Raw genomic sequence first — 24,950 nt, 5'->3', positions numbered from 1 at the left:
CAAAAATTAGTCACCAAAATATCGTCAGCTCAGCGATATCTCGCCAATTTAGGGAGAGAAATAGACTTTGAATGTTATACTTGCCCTTGTTTTTTTTCTTCTTTTTCGGAAAGAGCTTCGTCTCTTGAGGCATTTCATGTTACATTATACAAAATCTGCTACTATTAGGGGACCCGGAAAGTAATGTCGCTTTCTTACACTAAATTCAAACGAATGCATTTTTAACAAGTTTTTATTTTTTATCAATAATATAATCACCCTCGTTATCAACAACCTTTTGCCATCTAGTGTGCAGATTTTCAATCCCGGACCGATAAAAATCAATTGGTGTTTGAGTAAAATATCTCGCGAGGACATTTCGGACATCATCCAAATTTTCAAATTTTTTGCCACTAAGAAAATGTTGTAGGGATTCGAATAAATGGAAATCCAATGCTGCGATGTCGGCAGCGTAGGGTGGGTGAGTATGGCAATACCTCCCACCCCATTTCATTCATTTTTTCCAGTGTTCGTCTTGCACAATGCGGTCTTGCATTGTCGTGTTGCAGAATGACGCCTTTTCTGTTGACAATTGATATTTTTCGATTAAAGATTGGTTCACTCCATCCAATTGTTCACAATAAAGGTCTGTGTTAACAGTTTGTCCAGGTTTCAGCAATTCAAAATGAACAATTCCGCGAATACTCCATCAAACTCACAGAAGCGCCTTTTCGGGACGTAAACCCTTTGTAACCCCTATTAAAACTGTCTTTTGAGTTTTCTATTATCATATAAGAACTTATTTTTTTGCCTCCACTAATCAAACGATCAAAAAAACGGTTCTGTATGTTGCCGTTGAAGCAATACGTTACATGTGATGGATTGGTTGGCTTTGTTCTTTTCGGACAGATTATTTGGGGACTCAAACACCTGCTCTGGTTATTTTCCCAATCTGCTTTAAATGTTCTTGGATGGAAGACCAAGGTAGATTAAGGGTGTTTGACATGGATTTGCTTCCACTTCTGCTCTTAGCATATCGTTCTCTAATGTTGTTGGTCTTCCTGATCAATAGGAGTCAGAGAGATCAAAATTACAGAATTTGAATTTGGAAAACTGTCTTTGGCATTTACGAACGTCTAACGCACATGGATAAACATTGCAAATGCTTTAGGTCGCAACTGTTACGTTACTACCCTTGCGAAACTCAAAAAGCATACAATGGTGTTTGGCTGGCCATTTCACCCAAAATTGCCAAAAACAAAGTTTAATATTGAATTATTTAGAAGTGAGCAAGTCACAATAAGCTTAAAATGACTTTGGCATGCCTTCGAGATACACAATGAGCTGGCAAATGACAATCAAATATCGACATGTGCAGAAGCGACATTACTTTCCGGTTCCCGCTAATATTTTACATATGATTTGCGTAAAATTATTTACATAGATACAAAATTCGTAACAATATAGTGGTACAATGTAATTACATAGGTAGAAAATAATATGGTTGCAATGCAGTTACAAAATTCGTAACATCTGAATAAAGCAATTTTGATTGAAGCTGTAAGGATTATGTTAATTTTATTAACAGTTAATTTTAAGTTCCTTTCCTGTCAAATGCTTAACTTCAACTTAATACTTCCGGCCAGAACGTAGTTTTGGCATCTGTCTGCATGCTTAATGAAGAGGAGCGGTATTTAAACCGCGAAGTTACTTACAGAGTGAGAGAGACTCAGAGTTTCTGATTTACGCGCGTCTGCCTTTTGGCCACACTCTCTCTCAAAGCTGTTATTACGCTCGGCCGTAATCAGGCCCTTGATAAGCTTCGTAGTCAAATAAAGTTAAGGAGCTACTCGGTTAGAATCTTGATAGTTTCGGCTATATCTCTTTTAGTTAATCTTAGTTTTAGTTTAATTCTTAATCTCTTAAGGGGGCTCATACACCTTAAACCCCTTATGATCTTCGAATATGTGACTGTTGCAAGAATTGGGATATTTTATTTATTTTAAAAGCAATTACTTCCAATTTTTTACAGCTGACTACATAATATAGCTGCTTTAGAAAATAGTAACCAGAATGTTTGTGTTGCCACAAATATTTTTGTAATTTAATCCGCTTTGTGACAAAATATTTCGTCATGTTTTCACCTTGCGCGCAGGATATTTTAAAAATGGCTAATGGTACGTACTTGAAATTTCATGGAATTCTTTATATGGGCACTATTTTCTAAGTGAACCAAAAATTTGATGAATATTTTAGTATTAAAAAAATTTGTGCACGAAAACATTACAGATTTTTTTAATAAAATATATTTTATAAACTCAACTCCAAATAAAATAAAAATTTAACATGAAATTCTTAGAATTTGAGGTTCACAGTAGTTTCCAAATGTTATAAAAGCTATATATTAAATATGGAATTAAATTATGCAGCAGAATGTTTTAAACTGTTCGCGTAAGGTGGGAACATGACGAAAACTTTTGTCACAAAGCGAAATAAATTATAAAAATAATTGTGGCAACACAAACTTTCTGATTGCTATTTCAGAAAGCAGCTATATTATGTAATGAGCTGTAAAAAGTTGGAAGTAATTGCTTTTAAAATAAACAAGTTATCCCAATTCTTGCAACAGTCATATATTCGAAGATCTTATGAATTTTAAGGTGTATGAGTTCCCTTAAGTTCAAGCCCAACTGTCGGCTTTGATTGTACACTCCAAGACAGAGTTTTGTTAAATCTTATTGGAATAATAAAGGGTTAGTTATCCTTCCATTTTGTTGTTTCCTTTTACACGAACTTAAGCGATTATTCGCTACCTAGTTCTTAAGATTTGTCACTTTCTACAGTAACTGATAATTACACTAGTGAAAATCGTACAAAGAAAAAACTGTTTTGTTGAGATGTAACTTAAATATCCTGGCTTGAAGTTACTTATTTCTTTATATTTTTTAAATTGAATTTTAGTAGATATCTGCAGTCTATATTTTTTAATTATGTGCTCAGAATTTTGCAATCAAAAGTGGATATCATTTTATTACGTAAACATATTATCTTTTCTTCTGTCAGCGAAATGATATGACAAAAGTATTCGTTTGCTTATCGCTCAGTTATAAGTGACCCAAAATGTAATTCCTTTGAAACAAAGAACTGAGTAACTTGATTTATTTACTCAGATTTTCGTGCAATGAAAGTTTGCTATATTTGATTTAAACATAGAGCGAAAGACTCCTTAAGAACTGCAGAAAATTCTGCATTCTGCCAAACACTTCTGACAACATCTGGTGATTTAAAAGAAAGCGGAGCTTTGTGTGAATGCAGCTTGCTTTGCTGGAGAAAAATAAAATCCCAAAAGTAATTTAAAATGTTTGTTGAAAAAGAGCACCACATGTTCCTGCTTATTAAATATCAAATTACGCTGCATCGTTGCTTTAAGCGAGGGAATAAAATCAACGCTCAAAGTAATTCAGCAATCTTGTCCATATATATTAGATGAAAGTTTTCAGTTACAGAAATAAACTCCTAAATACAGACTTGTGCCCTTTCTCCTTAAATATCTTTTAATTTAAGCTAAACAATACATCTGTTGCAATATATGATGACTGCAGAACTCAAGTCACTGACAAAGCAGTATTTAACAATTTTGTTTAAATTCAATCATTGGACGTATTGCAAAATCTTGATTTCATATTGATTCGTATGAAATATTTCAGCCTTAAAAATTTTACAATACATCACTTTCACCGTTTAGGTAATGTTAGCTTACCCTGCAGGATTTCGAGAGCGTCTTTCCTTCTTATCTTACACGGTCTGGCCTTCTTAAGTAACATAAAAATTGGACCAGAACTTTTAAAGACAATTGTGAGTTATCACTATGTCTTGTAAGTAAAGGGTGTCTTACTCGAAAAAGGCTCCGAGTACAGTGTGATAAGTGATAAGTGACGGAGGGCGTGGGCACCATCCCTTTACCATGATGGTCAATTGGTATAGCGCCACGTCCTCCCTTATCTAGAGTCCGGCTTGAGGTGCCACACGCGAGCCTCGCACAGGACGGCCTGTCCAAACGCCCGGACCGCACCGTCGGCAGTCATGCCGACCAAATGCCAATGGGGTGGACTCCCGTCCAAAGTGTCCGGGCCCAGCGTATATTGAACTCCAATAAAAGTTTACATGGACGAACAGAGGCAGTAATACATTCGTTTGATATCATTGTGCATAAGTGCCACTCAAATGCATAATAATAATAATATATATTAAAAAAACCCTAAATGCATGAATACCTGATAACATATTTCGTGTGCATTTGAGTACTGAGTACAACATTACCTGGATACTGAATACATTAATTTTAGCATACTTTTGTAACTTGTTCATTCGTACACACCGACCTAATTAACCATATAAATACGCACATAAATACACACATAAATACACTTAAAGACATAATAAATAAATACCTAAATACATAAAAGCCTGAGAACTGGTTACGTGTGCACATGGAGTGCTAAGTACAACGTAACCTGGAAACTGAATGCATAAATATTTGCATACATTTGCTACATGTTCTTTCGTACAAATCGACCTAATTAAAACACATATATACACACATATTCACAAATGCCGCTTAAATACATAATAAATAAACACCTATATGCCTGAGACCAATTACGTGCGCACATGCGTACTAAATGCAATGTTACCTTGAATCTGAACACATAAATAATAGCAATCTAATAACTTTACATATTATGCATACCCCTGTCGTATATATATCAGCATGTTGCCAATATTTACTTTACGCATTTTTACTTATAGTACAGTGTGATAACAATCTGATAATAAATGAAACGAAACCAAATTTTTACATAACATACCTTTATGTTTGAAAAATGTAAGTGCATTAGAAGAAGTGCTGGAAGTGGTCTCTTCCTACCTGTACACACAGTTCATGGAGGTAGGAAGTAAGATGGAGTCGCTCTAAACAAGTTTCTCCCGTACCCTGCTCTGAAGCACCGGCGATCCCTACGTGGTGACCAAAACATTGGATCATTTACCATTGAGTTCAATGGGATTTGACGCGCTCGGATGTAAATATTTTGTAATTACGTCGTAAATATACATATAAATGCATATATTTTCTTTTCTACAACACTTCAGAGTCCTAAGTATATGAAAACAACCTATTTTTAAACAACATTTCATTCTGAACGGAACCTTAGGTGAATAAATTCTTCATTTCAAATACATTTATAAATAATTTAATGAATATTTATGTATTTTGTCAAAGGCAGTTACATGCTTTTTGCAATAATATGCAACAATAATATATGGATGTGAAAAAAATTTGTTTTATTTAAAACATTTTGGCGTTTGGAAAATAAAATAAAAGTAGCGAATACTCTATCAAGGGTATCGAAAGACGTATACAATTTTAAAGGTATCGTAAGGTATTTTTCATTCTTTAAGCATAACATTTTTCTTAATATCTATATTTTTGTAGTTCAACAGCTTAGAATTTTATAAAACAAATTCATAATCAAAATCGCGCTGTTGTTAGTTATCGAAAAATAACCAAGACGTGATTTTTGCGTAAATGTCGCTAAACTATACAAATTGCTATTATCCATCACACTGTAACAGGGCTATTAACTTTTTAAGTTGAGATTGAGAGCTTTACCATTTTCGTGTTATTTTTTTAATCTCTTTATCTAAATGGACATTAAATCTCTTTGCTATTTAATACAGACGAGCAAATTAAAAAACACGCAAAAATATTTAATTGCAAAACTAATGATTCAGAAATCAAACAGAAATATATATATATATATATATATATAGATATAGATATATATGTAATAATAAAATTCCATAGTCAAGAATACACTTAAAATTCGAACTGTATGTTCTTTTCATGGCGACGTTCTCTTATTTGAAAGTACATGGAATTAAATCCACAGCCCCGTAGTCAAGTTGTTTTTCCCGCCTTTTCTACACGTATAGTTTTAGAATGTTCTGGAGATATTTAAAGCGAACTGGATTGGCTGACGAGGCTGACGTCATTTCCTGGAAGCTCCGTCTTTCCACAGGCTATAAAAGGACTCACAAAAGAATATCGGGGCTTTTTCTTAAATGTCACGATGCAGTAAACTTCATACAAAAAGTTATTAGTAATTCTTTTTATTTACTCCGGATATCTGATTTTTGCAACTGCTATTTCTCCTGAATAATAATAAATGGATCCTGTTTTTTAAACTTATCGTCTGATTATTTAAGCTACGACTAAAGCTGATACATCATATATATATATATATATATATATATAATTTAAAGTAAAGTAGAAAGAACAAACGATAAAAAACATATGTGGTCAAATAGTTTATTTAATTCATTGAAAAATATGTCGCGTACAGTTTCAATTGTCTGTTTCGGTGAAACGCGTGATGGAGTCAGCTTCGTTCGAATTTCATTTAAAAAATATTTCCCCTGACGTGCCATAGTTAACTTCGAATTGGGCTAATTGACTATATTCCGTTTCTTAATTTTATTTTTAACTTGATTAATTAGTTAGTACTTTTACTATGTTTTAAATATACTTAATTAGTTTTGCATATAGCTTACTATTATTGTTGATTTTTACTTGTAAATAATCAAATGTTGTATTTTTCTCTTTTAACACATTTACATGTAACCAGTTTTCATGGAACCACAGTATTTAAGCTGCTTTTTAGCGTGCGTACTAAAATTTATATATATAGTTCTGAAAACTGGAAATTTAATGAGCTTCTGAAGAGCATAAATAACAACAGACTATTTACCAATTCAGAAGTCAAACAACAAAAATCAGCGTTATATCTACAAAAATTTCACAGGACTAGTTTCGATGGTTTTACCGAACCACCATCTTCAGCTGCAAAACCGAAAACGAACAAGATAGGAAATAATGATTAGATAAGATAAGAAAGCCTGGACAAGAATAAGCAAGTGGCGCCATCTGTTGGTGAAACCAGCACTAAAACATAATTTCTTTAAAGGCCGAAGGAAAATTTGTATTGGAATTAGGATCGTTAATTAGAACAGAAAGATTTTTATGAATGTGAAATGCCTCTAGAAAATCCAGTTCTCCAATGGAAGATGTTTTTTGAATAATTTTGGCAGCAGAAAAACTGAAAGTGTGGTTTTCGGACCAACAATGTTGAGCAACAGAAGACTTCTGTGTTTCCTTTTTTCTAACATATGCCTCATGTTCCTTGACTCGAAATTTTAAGGCTCACTTAATTTGGCCAATGTAAATTAAACCACACTGGCAAGGAATCCTATAAATACCCCAGGAATTCATATCCGGAATGGGGTCTTTGAGTATGGAACTCGGAATTTTATTGATGGGAGAATAAACAACTCGAAAGTTAAATTTCTGCAAAATATGTGCAACTTTATAGCTAATTGATGGAAAGAAGGGAATGACAACAGAATTTTTATAATCTCCTAAAACAAGAGTGTGCCTTTTAGTGTGTTGAGATAAGAATTTTTTAACTGTTTGATTAATAAATAGAGACTATTTATTCAAAAATAGGAAAATGAAACTAATATATTTTTGCGTTTCTTCAAATTCTTCCCATTATAAACTAAAGCCGTTTTTTGCTTGTGTCCCTTTTAAGTTTTTCTTGTTTATTCTTCATAATAGCATCGACTTTCTTTTTTACCTTTTTTCTTCTTTTTAGTCAAGCTCCACAGTAGCTTGACTTTTATATCCAGCTTTCCTTTTGGCTTTTTAAGTTTTTATTTTTATTTCTGTAATTATTACTTTAAACACATTGCGGTAAAAAGCTTTAAGGATAATGCTGTATGTCCATTAAATGTATGCTTTGAGTCCTTTTTTCATTGCTCGTTTTATTTTCAAGAATGCTTTATTCAAAGAAGAAATGTTTTGAGTAATTATATGCTAAGTAATGTTTCCTGTCCATCATTCCGGTGTCATTCGTTGATTTTGCGTTTTTTTTAAAAATTCTTTATAGCTCTGCTTTACGACTCGCATTTTAACTGAGATGCTGGAAGTAGAGAAATATATGAAATCCTGAAAAACAGAGCTTTTTAAATCCAAACTAACTATAGTGCAGCAATTTTCAATAAATTTTTTTTTTTTTTTTTTTTTTTTTGCGATAATCCCTGAACAAGCTGATTTCCACCAAAAATACACTGGGATTTTTTCCCGATAATCCCTAATTAACTTGATTTCCTCCAAAAAATGCAATAAGGTTTTCTTTTTCGGTAATCCCTAGTCATGCCTATTTTCTCCAAGAATACAATTGAAAGTTTTCAGCGATAATCCTTGACCAAGTTGATTTCCTCCAAAAATACGATAAGATATTTGATTTGCCATAATACATAATCAAGCTGATTTCGTTCAAAAATACTATAAGGTATTTTTCTCTCCTTTCCGCATGCCTTCGTAATGTAATGGTAGCACACTTGGCGCATGTTCAAGAGGTCCGGATTCGAGTTCTTACGAGCACAATGCACATTTTTCACGTCTCCTGCTTTAAAATAACCTAACGGGTCCCCAATGGCCCCCTAACTAAAAGCTGGTGAACAATAATTCTTCACAATCAGGACACAGTGACTGGGTCCCCTAATTCACAATAGCCCCTAAAGGGGGAGCATATAAGGTATTTTTTCCTCCTTCCCGCATGCCTTCGTAGTGTAACGATAGCACAGCCAACGCGTATTCAAGAGGTCCAGATTCAAGTGCCAGCGAGAGCGCTGCTCGTTTCCCACGCCTCCTGCTTCAAGAAAACTTAGTAACTCTACAATACAACAGGATTTTTTGCTATAATCTATGATCAAATTATAGAAACATACACTGGGAACTCCAAACATACACTGAGATTGTTTTTTCGGATAATTCCTGATAAAGTTCATGTCTTCCGAAAATACAGTAGGATTTTTTTTTTCGATTATTCCTGAATATTGATTTCCTCCAAAAATATAATTGGATTTTTTTCCAAATAATTTCTGATCGAGTTGATTTCCCCCAAAATACAATATGATTTGATTTCCTCAAAAATACAAAAGGAATTTTTTTTTTGCTATAATCCCTCATTAAGCTGATTTCCTCGAAAAATACAATAGAATCATTTCTGCCTACAAAATTTTGTGAATTAAAGCTGCAGCGAAACCTTGCTAAGAGGATTTCCTATAGTTTTATTTGAATTTTTGTTTTTTACTTGCGGGAGGCTGCTTTAATAAAAATCGTGTCGAATACCTGCAATTGTCACCTTTGTAATATAAATTGGTCTCTTTCGCAAGTAGTAGCAGGTTGACGAACAACAGAAATATTTCGCATCAACGTAACTCAAGAAAAATGCATTAAATCTGAAAAAAAAAAAAAAAAAAAAAAAAAAAAAAAAAAAAGAAAATAAAAAAAATAAAAAAAATACTAATTATCTATAGTTACTCAACTCACAACTGATATCAACTCACAGCAATTAGAACATTTATAATATTACCTTTTTATTATCATAAATGAATCAATGTAAAACTGCTGGATTAACAGTAACTCGAAAATTATTAAATGACTGTCAAAAAATCATTAAATAACTGACAAAGTTTCTTTGTTAGCATCTATGAACACAAGAAATTCAGTTGCCAATCGCCATAACGAAAGTTCATATTTTAGCTGAAGAACTTAACATATATGTAAGTTACTGTATACAGTGGATGGATAAAAATATGGAAACACCTTGTGAAATGCATGTTTGAAAAGAAAGATTGATTTTAATGAAATATGTAGGTGGCGCTGGCGTTTTTGACTACTGACGCCACCTATACAACTTCGTAAATTTGCTAAACAGTTCAGTTGTTGTCGGAGTACTGTTATGTGAGGTTGTCATTGCATTATGACAGAGTTAACAGACTTCGAACATGGGCAAATTGTTGGAGTACGTATGGTAGGTGCTTCCGTAAGCAAGGTAGCCGAGGTGTTTAGTGTTTCAAGAGGTACTGTATCGAAGATTTATTCCGCATATTTGAAAAGCGGAAAAACATCATCTGCTAAATCACAGCGCGGACGAAAGTGTGTCCTGAGTAATCGTGACAGACTATCATTAAGGGCAATTGTGACGAAAAATAAGAAGACCACAGCTGCAAAAGTTACTGCTGAAATGAATGTTGTGTTACCGAACCCTGTGAGTACCAAAACAATTAGAAGGGAGCTTCATAAACAGGGAATTGCTGGCCGTGCTGCAATTGAGAAGCCACTCATCAGTGATGCTAATGCCCGTAACAGGAAAAGGTGGTGTTTAAGTCATAAAGCCTGGACTATAGAGCAGTGGAAGCGAGTAATAGGGTCTGACGAGTCTTCTTTCACATTGTTTCCCACTTCTGGCCGAGTTTACGTCTGGAGAACGCCATCTCAAGCCTATAATACAAACTGCTTGTTGCCAAGAGCGAAACATGCGGGGGTTCTGTTATGGTTTGGGCAGCCATATCGTGGTTCTCTGCCAGCCCCATGATAACTGTGTCAGGGCACATGACTGCCAAGACTTATGTGAACATTTTGGCCGATCAAGTTCATCCCATAGTACAAACTTTGTTCCCCGATGGTGATGGTGTCTTTCAAGACGACAAAGCCCCTGTTCACACAGCTCACATTGTCCAGGACTGGTTTTCTGAGCACGAGGAGGAGTTGTCCCATCTTCCCTGGCCACCACAGTCACCAGACCTGAATATTATCGAACCTTTGTTGTCTACATTGGAACGGAAAGTGCGTTCTCGTTATCCACCGCCAACATCGTTATCTGAACTTGCCACCGTTTTGCAGGAAGAATGGTGTAATATTCCCTTGGCAAACATACAGGAACTGTACTTATTCATTCCGAGAAGACTGCAAGCTGTTTTGGATGCCAACGGGTTTCCCACACCATATTAAGCATAGAAACATGTTTTTTTAAAGGTGTTTCCATATTTTTGTCCAACCCCTGTATGTTAAAGAGTAAAATGCTTAACTCCTATAAGAAGTGACACAGACACACATTAAAAGTATGATGATGATGTCTATATAATTAATACACATATTTAGTGATTAAAATTTAAAATTTTATCTTACTGCATCATTTATGTCCGATTTCTGTATTCTCATAAAAAAGAATTTAACATTACATGAGCAGAGTTATATAATAATCTATTTACCTATAATATTACATTCCAGAAAAATACTGGAAGTATTTAGAAATATACGAAACATTTTATCCATTTTTTAGCAAATTCTGCTAGATTGGTTAACCTTTCAGAAGAAGTAAAATTTGTAATTGATTAGTTATTTAACTCTTCTGTTTCTTTTGTTAAATGCAATCCATTCATCAAGCGAGTCTGTGTTTGATTTCTTACTTTATCCTTAATCACTAGCATTGCTGTAAGCATTCTTTTAGCTAATGCTGCTGTTGAACAAGGACGAAAGGCGTAATGCAGTAATCTATCGATGTTGTTAAATTAGAAAATACAGTAGAATTTAACATAACAATCTTGAAGGGACCGCGAAATTCGCTCTTTATAACTTAGTGCTCGTAAAAAATGATTTCGTGGAAAAAAAAAGCATAAAAATTCATACATACTTACATTATTATTATAAGTATTTTATTAGTCCAAAAGGGCCGTTGTCCCTAAGGGACTAACTACTGTTTTCGTTTTGTGATTTTGAGTTGAATAACTCTGAATGTCCGATTCACTTTTCAAACTGCTGCCACCAAATATGATCGTCCTGTATTATAGTTGAAGAAATTAAATAATGAAGAATCTGCATGAATGTATGTATTTTTCTCACAGTGGGGTAAAACAACGGTACCTGGAGCCATCGAGTTTTTAATGACGTAATCCTATTGCGAATAGGAACATCTGGAAGCACAAATTTGAAACTTGGAATTTGTTTTATTATCGATTTCATGTTTTGTGAAACTTTTACGAATTTTTCATTAACCAACTCAGGGATTTCAAAGCGAACAATGGCAATGATGTACACACACACACAAAAAAAAAAAAAAAACCTTTTTATCTCCAACGCTTGAGAAGGTGAATCGTAAAGTTCTAAAGATAGGATCAATTTAAAATTATTTTGCGATATTGCTCTTGAACTGAATTTTATGGTTTAAGTGCCAAGAACATGATATCTAATAAATAAAGATAACACACAAAATGTTAAAAAAAAACGCCTTTGGACGTAATTTACAATATGAAACGTTTCAGAATTTTTTTAAAAATTATTTTTTACTTTCTTGTACGAAGTAAAAAGGAAGTATAGTAATCGCGAAAAGTTTCAGGCAGCATATTTCAACGAAAATATCCAATTTGACCGCTTTCGAATGCAATTTAACGATGTATTTGCGTGATATCTGTACGTAAGGACACAATAAAAGACTCTTTTCCCCCCAAAAAAAATTATAAAACTGCTTTAAAATGAAATCTGAAGAGAATTTGTCGTGGCGTCTATACGAACGTATTTCGCATAACTCAAAAACGAGTAGCCTCAAAACGTTGACATTTTGTATATAGGACTGCTATAACAGGCAGATGTGCACCTAGTATTTTGGTTGCCATCGGCCGCGCCAAACGTATATAAATATATTTATATATATATCCACTCTGTTATCCGGCTCAGTAATCTCAGTTTCTTTACTCTTATATGTTTGTAAATTGTACATTTTTTGCTTTAAAAATGATTGAATTATGTTGTTCTCATCTTCTGGTTAAGGTTTGTATGCCTTTAGTAAATATGTATGCAATATTTTTAGAATTATCAACAACTGTTGTTTAAGTGCTGCTAAGCCTTTTTTTTATGGCGGCCATTGATTGTTTACATTTGAGACAGCAGACTAGTGGATTTGTTGCCAATCTAGAGAAACTTAGCTTTGCAACAACAAATCATTTATTCATCATTTATTATTGCCAATTAATCATGCTTAAGCCTTTCTGGAATTTTCTCGAAGAAATAAGTGTTTAAGATTTACTTCGTAATTTTTTATACAGATATTTTGAGTTTTTATGTATTTTTGCCTTCTCGCGAAGAGAGAACTGAATTAATTGAATGAGAAGTACTCAATCGTCTGTGAAAAAGTGTTTCTTTTGTGTTTTGTTTTCTTAATTTCTTTTTTGGATCGTTCTAGCTTTATTATAGTATTTGAATAGAACACGTGGCAACGATTAGATAATTCTTTGAATGATATGAATTTTGGGAATTCTGAGTTATGAACGAAATATAATACTGTTACGTACGTGAACCTAGCGCCAGAGTGTTGCTATGGTAAACAAATAGAGTGAATTTTAAAGAATGCATTTATTCTATTGTGGTTTATGCGCTGTCGGCGAAAGAGATTTAATTCAATCCAATAGTTTTGTTGAAATGCAAGAAAAAATGCGTATAATTTAATATTTCGTACAAGGAAGTCGTGTGGTGTACACATCAGATTTCTTTTTCATTTCTGTACAGTACAAAAGAGGCTGGTTGCGAAACTTTACTCGGCGACCACATTTAAGTGATTAATTCGGGGAACATAATTAAATAATAATAATGAATATACTTGATAATTATAATTTTTATGGCGCCCATTCCCTTAGAAAATTAAATTATTTTATAGTCCTCACCGGAAATTTTACGGTATATTATTCATACTGCTACATACTGTTACAGAAGAGTCCCGCAAACTCGACCTAATGTGGACTGAGAGACTGTCGAGTTTCCGAAGAGTCGAGTTTTATGGAATAAGGGGTGGTGTTTTCAGAACTCTTTAATATTTAACCCTTTGATGCTCGCGATATTATTTTTATAATGTTCTAACTAAAACGTTCTAGAAATCGAGTATTATGTTCCTAGAGACAAATAATATATGAATTAAAAAAAAAAAATCTACCGTTGCCCATTTATCTGTGGATGGTGGTGGCGGCATTGGTTTCTTTTCTTTTCGAGTGACATTTTCACTTCACAGAATATCAAAAGTTCCCAAAAATGTGGAACGCTTACATGCCTGAATGTGAACTGAGGAACGCTACCCGAATTGAACTAATGTGAGTTTAGTTTGCGATAAGATGCAGTCGTAAAACTTCAAACAAGTTATTTAACGCTTCACAACAGTAGAAAGGAATGTGAACCAGCGGCCAGCCTGACTTTCTTCGTATCCACGAAAGCAGCGGACAGCGTTGTCAAGTATTATAACATATTTTGTTACTCGGTTTCAAAATATAAAACGCGAAAACGGCAAAAATTACAGAAAAAGAACTCTCAAATCCTTCGACAGAACAAGAAGGACATACGCAGGAATAATAATTATACGTACTGTATGTAATATTTGCTCTGTTTGATCTAGATATATCTTTAAAAAGTTCCAAAAAAGTTGTCGAATTATACAGAATGTCGAGATATCGGGAGTCGAGTTTATGGGATTCTACTGTATCGTAAACTGCTTATACTGCACTCTGATATATGTTATGTATTCCGTATATTATTTATATTGTCTATTAGTATAGTGTTAGTTTAAATCTATACCTAGGAGTTATGTTACAAAACTTAATGTTTTATAATTAAGACCTGAGTAATTGATTTTTAAATATACTTCTATATTAATATCAATTATATTAAAGTTTTTTGTATTTTATATGTTCGAGAATATATGTAGCTGAAAGTTATTGTAAAATGGTTTTATTCTGTGGGAATTATGAACTTATTGTAAGGAAAATATTTCATGATGTGCTGAACATTTCACGCTATTTGAAAGACATTTAAAAACACAGAATGTGCGATATTTGTTCATATATTTTAACAAATCTCAGAAATGTACATTATATTACTGTCTGTAATGAAATTGTCACTCGTAGTATTTCCTCAATTCAAATGACAAGCTCTGCATTTTTGTGAATATTCAACTACATTTGTTAATAGGTATTTATAATTGGTTTCGTTACAATCATGTCACTAAAATAACAAACAAATGTAAACAATAAAAATATTTTTCATAATCAAAAACACTTCCAAAATGCATTCACAAACAATTTATTAATAGTTTACAGTTACATTTTACAGAATTCACAAAAACAACACACTTAGCGTAAGAATTGCACTAAACGATATGGAATAATAATAGTCCTATCAAATAAACCCAACAGTGAACCCTGAACATTAATAGTATTCTTTGGTTTATTTGCTTTAACATCGAGGTAAAAACATAGTGAAGTTTCAAGCTTAATTTTTAAGTTATAGAAAGAACATTCAAACATATTTCAAGATTTATGCTCTGCAAAAAAGAGGGCGGAGGTTCTATATATCCTGTTCTACTTGGGCGATTTATGAAATTGCATTTTCATGTCTGGAAAGTGCGGCTTAGAATATGTATTAGATTTGTATAGAGTATTGTTGTAACATTATTAAAAATGTATTCCGAATAAACAATTAAACTCAACTTCAATCTTTCAGGACAACCATTTTTCTATTTACTTTTAATAACAACAACGGTAAAGAGAAAAAAACTGGTAACCATGGTAAAACTTTGCGACTGCGCAGATAGTCTCGCAGATAATTTTTACGGACGATGTGTTTGTGTCGCAGAACAAATACAAAAATATTAAACAAACATAGGTATTTTGATTAAAAATTGTACTCTTTCTGAAACAACATACATAAATTTTTCATATTTCGATTTTACGATCCACATAATGCCAAAGTGCCAAGCTTCAGAAAAATCTGACAAGTAGTTGTTAAAAATTAGTTCTTAAACGTTGAGTCCCTCAATGTTAATTGAATTTGGTATGTATTTATTAATACCTCTTTGTTTATTAAACTTACTGAATACCTTCGATCCCAGTTCGAATTAAGGTTCAATCTAAATAAAATACGCACATATTTTCTGATTTTTTAATAATTTTTATATACTTTTCAAAAAGTTTTCCCATTATAAACTATACAATTTTTGCCATCATCTCAAACTAGACGTATTTCTAAGCATACCTGCAAAAAATTAGAATATTGTATGTAGAATTTCATAAAATATATGCGAATGCACATATCTGCGCGTTTGGACATTCATCAATTTTATTTTAAGCAATAATAAAGCCAAATACGGTTTACGGATCTAAAAATAACAATTATGATTAAAAACTGTAACATAAAGGAAATTAACCTGAAATCATAAACGATGCTCCTTTTTTTCCGCTCGTGCACGTTGAACGAAAAGGAAAGTAGGTTACCAGAAATTAAATCGCCAAGTGAATCAGTTATTCTTGGCGCAAACTCAAAGTACGCCACGTTCAACTTTTGAATTCCTTGGTAAGTTTCTTACCAAATTTTACAAAATTTGGTGTGAAATTGAAAATAAAAAATTTAGTATTTAAACCGCAATATGGGAAAAACTTGGTGTGTTGTTTCAGAAGGAGTCTGAGTGTCGAATCACCTACGTTAGAACAATGTTATATATTCTAAGTCACGCTTTTGTGACATGAAAAACGTAAGTTAATTTTGTCAGTCGATCCAGTAGAACGGGAGACACAGAACTGCCTTTTTATTTATTTATTTATTTTTTGTACAGGATGTACAATTATTGCCATGCATTAAAATTTCTACCGTGCTTACAGAGAAAGACTGATAAACATCTGATTAAATTACAGTTAATGTAACATTCGGATATTTACGTTGTTCACAAGACGTATTTACAAGTCAGTATGGCGCCATTTTCAGACTTTATGACACTAAATATAAAATTTATTTTCACAGGTATTGCCACGGGAAAATGGTTTCAGTAGTATGAAACATGCACGAAAAGAAAATTTTAAAAATGATATGAAACATAATATGTCTTCATTACAATTCATAGTAAAATATTTCCATTTTATTAAATTATGAGTAAAATATGACTCATCATGATTAATTACATGAATGATTGTTAATTGCTGAAAATAAGATTCCATTTCTAAGTCTCTGCCATTCATCATTGGCAACACCTAACTAATTTGGACAGGTACAGAGATTTCATCATTTAAATAATTGCTTATCATTCATAATAAAAATCACATATATTATGTGTTTTACATAAAAAAATAACAAAATCAGTCTTATGAATATTAGATTGCCTTGAACATTATAACATTGGCAAAGAAATTGTGTTATAATGCTTGCTTTTACCAGAGAAAATTGCCATCTTTTTAACCTTAACTGTTACTTGCTAAGGTAAAAAAAAATAATAAACTATATTAAAGTAATAACAACACACTTGTTTCATGAAAATGCAAATGCTTTGGTGTTCCTGCAACTATATTAAGTCACTGGAACCCCCAAATCTTCAAAACATTGTGATTTCGGATTTTTGCATTTTCAAATTCTCTACAGTTTTATCTTTCTAAAAATACCATTCTTTAATCTCTATGAAAATTAGAGCTGTAAAAAAATCTAGTTTTAATTTGTCATCGACTGCTTTGATCAATGAGGACTTTTACATAAAAACGCGTTTTTCTCCAAACGTGATTTTTTTATACTCGATGTACCTTTTCTCAGGAAGTACTGCTCACAGGTATCTAAAATTTTTATGGCTTATTTATTAGGTTCTGTAATATTTACTGAGATGAGCTTTTTGTGATAAACTTAGGGAAAAAAAATTAAAAAAATTTTGTATGAGAAAAGTGCTAAATTTTACTAAGCCTAATAAAATATTCTGTAAATTACTCTAAAATTCAAAATGTTTCAAAAGTTCATTTCAGTATAATCAGATCGATATATTTTAATCACACAAAAAATTTCAAGAGTGTATCTACAGCAGATTCTGAGAAAAGGTACATCGAAAATGGCCAATTTAACATTGCCGGTATAGGGGTTGCTGATACCTCTTAAAAGTATTTATATTTAATACCTAAGGAGTTTCGTGTAATAAATTTCTTTTGTATTGAGTAGGCGTAAACGTTTTTTGATGACCTTAGGAATTTCTTGCATTCAGTACCTGGCAGAGAGATACAATGGAACTTCTGATTTCCGATTGTAAAGAGAACATAAAACATACATACATTAATACAAGAACATACAGTGGATGGACAAAAATATGGAAACACCTTGTGAAATGCATATTTAAAAAGAAACATTGATTTTAATGAAATATGTAGGTGGCGCTGGCGTTTTTGACTACTGACGCCACCTATACAACTTCGTAAATGTGCTAAACAGTTCAGTTGTTGTCGGAGTACTGTTATGTGAGGTTGCCATTGCATTATGTCAGAGTTAACAGACTTCGAACGTGGGAAAATTGTTGGAGCACGTATGGTAGGTGCTTCCGTAAGCAAGGTAGCCGAGGTGTTTAGTGTTTCAAGAGGTACTGTATCGAAGATTTATTCCGCATATTTGAAAAGCGGAAAAACATCATCTGTTAAATCACAGCGCGGACGAAAGTGTGTCCCGAGTGATCGTGACAGACGATCATTAAGGGCAATTGTGACGAAAAATAAGAAGACCACAGCTGCAAAAGTTACTGCTGAAATGAATGTTGTGTTACCGAACCCTGTGAGTACCAAAACAATTAGCAGGGAGCTTCATAAACAGGGAATTGCTGGCCGTGCTGCAATTGAGAAGCCACTCATCAGTGATGCTAATGCCCGTAACAGGAAAATGTGGTGTTTAAGTCATAAAGCCTGGACTATAGAGCATTGGAAGCGAGTAATATGATCTGACGAGACTTCTTTCACATTGTTTCCCACTTCTGGCCGAGTTTACGTCTGGAGAACGTCACCTCAAGCCTATAATACAGACTGCTTGTTGCCAAGAGTGAAACATGGCGGGGGTTCTGTTATGGTTTGGGCAGCCATATCGTGGTTCTCTGCTAGCCCCATGATAACTGTGTCAGGGCACTTGACTGCCAAGACTTATGTGAACATTTTGGCCGATCAAGTTCATCCCATGGTACAAACTTTGTTCTCCGATGGTGATGGTGTCTTCCAAGACGACAAAGCCCCTGTTCACACAGCTCACATTGTCCAGGACTGGTTTTTCTGAGCACGAGGATGAGTTGTCCCATCTCCCCTGGCCACCACAGTCACCAGACCTGAATATTATCGAACCTTTGTGGTCTACATTGGAACGGAAAATGCGTTCTCGTTATCCACCGCCAACATCGTTATCTGAACTTGCCACCGTTTTGCAGGAAGAATGGTATAATATTCCCTTGGCAAACATACAGGAAGACTGAAAGCTGTTTTGGATGCCAACGGGTTTCCTACACCGTATTAAGCAAAGAAACATGTGTTTTTAAAGGTGTTTCCATATTTTTGTCCAACCCCTGTAGCACGTTATAGTTAGACTGCCTCATCCCCGACCATGAGCGCAAACACGCATGCGCCATTGACCGCGAATTATTCTCCAAATAGGGTGAAAGGATGGGAACTTTCTTTCCCTGGAGCATATAAATTATCTCTTTCAAGAGATGAATTTCAAGTGGCAGCAAGTAATAACGCCCGTTTTAGACAAGTCTATGTGTCTTGGAAGAATGCCAGCCAAGGTTGCGTTTGAGACGGTCGAACTATTCTTTTAAGTAATAAGCTAGAAAGAAGAAATGTATATCTAAAACACGACTACCAAACTTTATCTTTTTTTATTTTTTGAGTACGATCTTGAACACAGTAGGGAAGTAGAACATTGAAGGATGTGTGGCGTTTATGACAGCAAAGACGTATAGGAGTGGACAGTCAAGCTTTTGAAATGGTAAAAAGCAGCCTGGAATGGCAAAGGATTTGACAAACTAGATCCCGTGAAGTTGTTGACAGCAACAACGTGCTTACTCTCTTGAGAGTTGGAGAAATCTTTCTGTTTCATAGACTAGCAACTGAAGAGCGAATTGATGTCTTGGGATTTGTAGCAAATGTGGACATGAATTATCAGAAAGGGACTGAGGGGAGCATGGATTATTGTTGCAAATCTTCTGAATTTAAAGGCAACTAGTGATGGAAAATGGGGTCTGTACAAGAATGTCAAACAAAAACCACATGATCTCAAGAAGTTAGAGAGAAAAGGATGAATTGATTTGTTTTACATCCTTCACGGTAGAATGCGTTATGTGTCTTACATCAAATGGTAATTAGTAATATGAAACGGTTACTGTACAAGAATGCCAAGCCTTCAAGATCAAGATAAGAACAAGATAATAATTACGTTCAAGATCAAGACAAGACCAAGATAATAATTACATTCACAAATGTTTTTCCTAATTATCTTGAACGATATCAAACTGCTGGAAGCTGTTACCATCGAATTAACGTTGAATAGGATAGTGTAATGTCAACCGCCGGACCATCTTTAGTATGCTGTGAGAAAAAAGTGACCATTCGCTGGGAAATCGTCAGGAAGTTGTATTCCGAATGGGAACTTATCGCACCCTAAGTATTCACCGGATATATTCTAAAGAATAATTAGCTCATTTCTATATTGCACAAATTTTTTGAGGAAAGGAATATTTGTAGTGGATCTTTACTAACACATTTTCTGTAATAAATTTGCAATATAGAGGCAGAAAATTATAGAACATAATGGAGTACGTATTAATGAATGAATGCAGATTGAAAGCCAATAAATTATAATATAGTGAAATGATTTCTTTTCATAAAATTGCACAAGTTTTGCTCTTATCCAATATAAAGAAAAAATTATATTTTTATGGCGGCTCGCGGAGCCAGCCAATGTTCGCAAATTCGAAAGAGGTGATTTTTGTCACAGAAGACTTCTTTTTTGACAAAGTAATTCACTCCTTTGGACGAACTCAAGCGGGCTCAAGTTCTGTCGTCCAATTTCAAAGCCACTCTTTTGCATCGCATGTCTGATACGATCCATACATGTCGCCACGAGAAAAACCTCCGCTAAAGCTTCAAAGCATTGAACAACTGTGAGCCATAATTTACCACGGCCCCGCGGCTGCTTATTTAATTTGTATTCATAGACAATTTCCTATAGAAGATGGCTTTATAGGTTAAGGAATTACATTTGGAAGATTCATTTACATACATACAGAAGTACACATTTTGGTTTGAAATCATTACACAGTTACATTCACTACATTATTACATTCAGTTACATTTACATAGTTATTTGTAATTACTACATTCAGAATTACATACATTTCTTACAAATTATGCATTAACTCATAACAACAATAACAGTTCGGATACCGAAATCCGAACAGATGATTACATTAATTTCATAATTAATTTCCATAACCAGAAATGATATGGAGAAAACTATGCAATTTTAATTGATGTAACTCAAAAAAGTGTTTGCCCATAGATAAAAATGCCCATATGCTAGAAAAAAGAGAAAAACGTAATAGATTTTGAATGAAATTATTTGTATTTTAAAGTTAAGCATTCTTAGATTGTTTTATTGTCTTCATTCTCAAAATTAAATTATTGTAAATTTTCACATAATTATAATGGAAGTTTATTTGTAAATTAATGTACCTCTTTAAAAACACTAAATCCATAACACAATAAACGCAGTTAATATTGTTGTTTGCATGCAACTTGCGTTTATAAACATTACAGTTGTCTTATCATTGACATCTGCAGTTACAATTAATAGTTGTAAAATCTTTTGATTTTGATATGAAATGATTGGTCCAGATATGCGATGTGATATGAGGGGCGCAGCCAACAGCTCAAACAAAACAAAACAGAAAGTTAGAAGAATAATAACAAAGGAGAAATCATAAAATACAACCAGAAGGTAGTAATACATATGTTACGGTGAAACACCGAAATCTGGAGAATGTCGACTTTCACCGGTGAATGTCAACATTCACATAGTCGCTTGGTGTATGTCCGAAATATTTTCCAAATACTTTCTCACTTACACCGGTAAATGTCGACATTCACCATGTACTAATGGTGAATGTTGAACATATTAGAATATTATATTTTCTCCTCCGTCATTCAGTCGCGAAAAAATGCACTTGAGGCTTAAAATAAGAACTTAAGAATATAAGAACTTAAAACACACAGTATATTCAAAATTAGAAAAGAAAATAATAGAAGTTAAAAACTTACTAAATTATGTGATTCAAATCTTATTTATTGCAACAACATAAACTATTATGACACTTTGAATTGCACAAGAGTCCCTTGCATTTACAACTGGATTTATTTGTGGAACACTTCCTTTTGCAATGACAGCGTGTACATACACTTCTCTCTTTTCAACCTACATCAGAGCATATCTGTGATTGTCGACATACACCGGTGAGGGTCCGAATGTACACGAATGTAATGCAGTATTTGATCTTTCACCGACGTATTTGGTGAATGTTAACATTCTCCGAAGAAAGTCGACATTCTCCAATTTCGGTCTTTCACGATAACATAGACTTCTGTTTTTTTTTTAATATTTCAGCCATGAATAAAGGAAAGCAGGAGGGAAAGCATTAGAAACTAAGATAATAGAAAAACACTCAAATCTACTGACGCAAGTGCGCACCCACGTACAAACTAACATACTATGCTTATTTTCTCTCTATTTTGACCTCTTATTGCTACAATATTTTCCTGCAATCCTTTTCATTACTACACTATTGATAATTAGATGTTTTAAGATGTGCTGTCGCTAGAGATATAGAAGTCCTTGTCTGCTTCTTCTGTATCTCTAGCGACAGCACACTGTTCAACAAAATGACGAGCGTCTGCAATCAAATTGCATAACTTGCATTTATCTTGAAGCCCAAAACCTATTAAACTAATAAGAAAATCTTCCACGGCCGCTTATAATTTGATTAACATCTATGCTTGAGATAGGTTTTGTATTTCTTTTAATTTTATAATTACGCAGAAACTGTTTTCATTGTATAGTGTCCCGATATCCTGGTCCAGATATGTATGAATAAAGTTTCAGATAAAACATTTGAAAACAGGGAAAACATTTTTACAATCATCCGTTACTTGAGGGTGACAATATGGTTTGCCGATACACAAAAGGACTTTTGGGTCCTAGAGCTGCCTCTGGTATAGCCTGTGTGGGTCAGAGGTCCTAGTTCAATCGAATGTGGATCCCCTCTCAGGCATGTGCTGAATGGCCCGAAGGTGTCTTTGAATGCCTGCTGGAACTTCAACGACATGAGTTGATAGAGAATTGGATTAACGGTCGCGCTCAGGTAGTAGCTCACTCCAGATATATTGGTGATGACTGTGTAAACCGTATGGAGAAGGGGTGTAGGATCTGTCACGTAGGTTGCCATTAGTCGCTGGGCGTGGAAAGGAGACCAGCACAGGAAAAATGAAACTACGACTGCAACTGAAAAATAAAGAAAAACATATCAATGAATTTGCTATTAAATTCCTAAATCTTTTTAAATACATTCATATAAAATATTATTTATGCAGAATATTAATAATTATGAAGTTAAACCACTTTAATATTAAAACTGTACCTAAATATTAATATACCACATTTACGTGCGTGTAAATATGGTAACCTACTTTAACCTCTTTTAGCACAAAGTTCTGAAATTTTTTTTAAGCATTCAGGTAAATTTTACCCTTCCTCAAGCTGTTTAGAAAGCCGAGCATTCCTGCTATTGTTATTGCTGTTGTCGTTGTGACTTGTCTCGCTTGTCTGACAGTAACATAAGAACAAGCCCACGACATACATCGTGGCAAGGAGTGCAAGATTGTACCTATCGTTACGAAGAGCCTTGAGCACCTACGGGTGACAGTAAGACTTTGCTCAGTAACGCCCCCAGTTTCGGCTGACAGCAGCCGGGGGGGGGGGTGATTGATTCGAGGGTCTCCCATCCGTCTTCCCCTACCAACAATTTCTGGAGAGGATTTTCGGCTCGCTGCATATTTAGACTTGTATTCACACCTGTACTGTGTGCGATTCAGGTGCCTGTAATCTATTGTGTATAATCTGTACTCTGTTTTATGTAAAATCTGTACTACATACTTGTATGCATTATGTACCTGTATTATGTACTTGCAATTAGTGATGAGTCGGTACTACCGAACCGGGTATTTTGTAACGGGTACTTAGTTGTAACGGATACTGAAAATCGGTACATCCAAGTACCCGTTACTTCAGTACCGAAATCGGTACTTTTCGGTATTCGTTACTTCTGTACCAAAACGGGTACTTTTCGGTATTCGTTACTTCTGTACCAAAACGGGCACTTTTCGGTATTCGTTACTTCTGTACCGAAACGGATACTTTTCGGTATTCGTTACTTCTGTACCGAAACGGGTGCTTTTCGGTATTCGTTACTTTGTAACGAAAATATGCGTCTCTTCTCGGTATTTCGGTATCCGTTACAGGAGGATCGATGAGGGTTCAGCTCACTTCGGTTTTGGTACGAGGACAGTAGTATCTGGTTGTATTTGTGAAATGGTGATATGCGCTCCTTGTGTCCGTGAATGGTCTGCTCCTCAGACACTTCCGTAGTTGACATGTTTTCTGATATTCAAAAATCTTACTCCGTACAGATAAAATCAAACACGTGGTGACGTGGCAGAGTTCTTTCAGTGCGCAAAATCGTTAGATGCATATTTCGGTACTCAAATCGTTACTAGGGCACTTCGGTACTCCAAATCGTTACTAGGGTACTCCGGTACAGTAAACCGTTACTAGGGTACTCCGGTACAGCAAACCGTTACTCCGGTATTTCGTTACTTCGGTACTCCAAATCGTTACTTGGGTACTCGGTATTTGAAAACGGTTTTCGGTACTTTTCAAAGTAACGGTTACTTGAGTAACGGATATTTTGTACCGGGTACTTGTCTGTACCCGTTACTCTCATACCGGGTACAAGAATGTACCGAAGTTGCCCATCACTACTTGCAATCTGTATTATGTATAATGTACCAATTTCGTATCAAGTTGCAACTGGAACATATGCGACCCAAACGTATATCTAATTTGTAGTACATGCAATTGATCCGGTATGCATACCATATAAGTCAATCAATATCTGCATTTAAAATTAAGCATATTAATTCTATAA

General features: G+C 34.2%; 1 protein-coding gene across 1 annotated transcript in view; it reads right to left on the bottom strand.

The window, feature by feature from the left end:
• Window positions 1-14,994: 14,994 nt before the first annotated feature.
• LOC146996591 (pyrokinin-1 receptor-like) overlaps window positions 14,995-24,950 on the bottom strand; it is a 276,699-nt gene continuing 266,743 nt past the window's right edge. Inside the window, exon 2 of the mRNA XM_085821177.1 lies at window positions 14,995-23,248. Coding sequence (XP_085677303.1) covers window positions 22,893-23,248 — 356 coding nt within the window. The 3' untranslated portion in view covers window positions 14,995-22,892. The remainder of the gene's footprint in view (window positions 23,249-24,950) is intronic.

Source organism: Stegodyphus dumicola, chromosome 7 (genome assembly GCF_044657685.1).
Source record: "Stegodyphus dumicola isolate Sdum_Otavi_A_Nest chromosome 7, ASM4465768v1".
Lineage (NCBI taxonomy): Eukaryota > Metazoa > Arthropoda > Arachnida > Araneae > Eresidae > Stegodyphus > Stegodyphus dumicola.
Note: the sequence above shows the minus strand (reverse complement) of the source record. Positions and strands in the feature narration are given on the sequence as shown.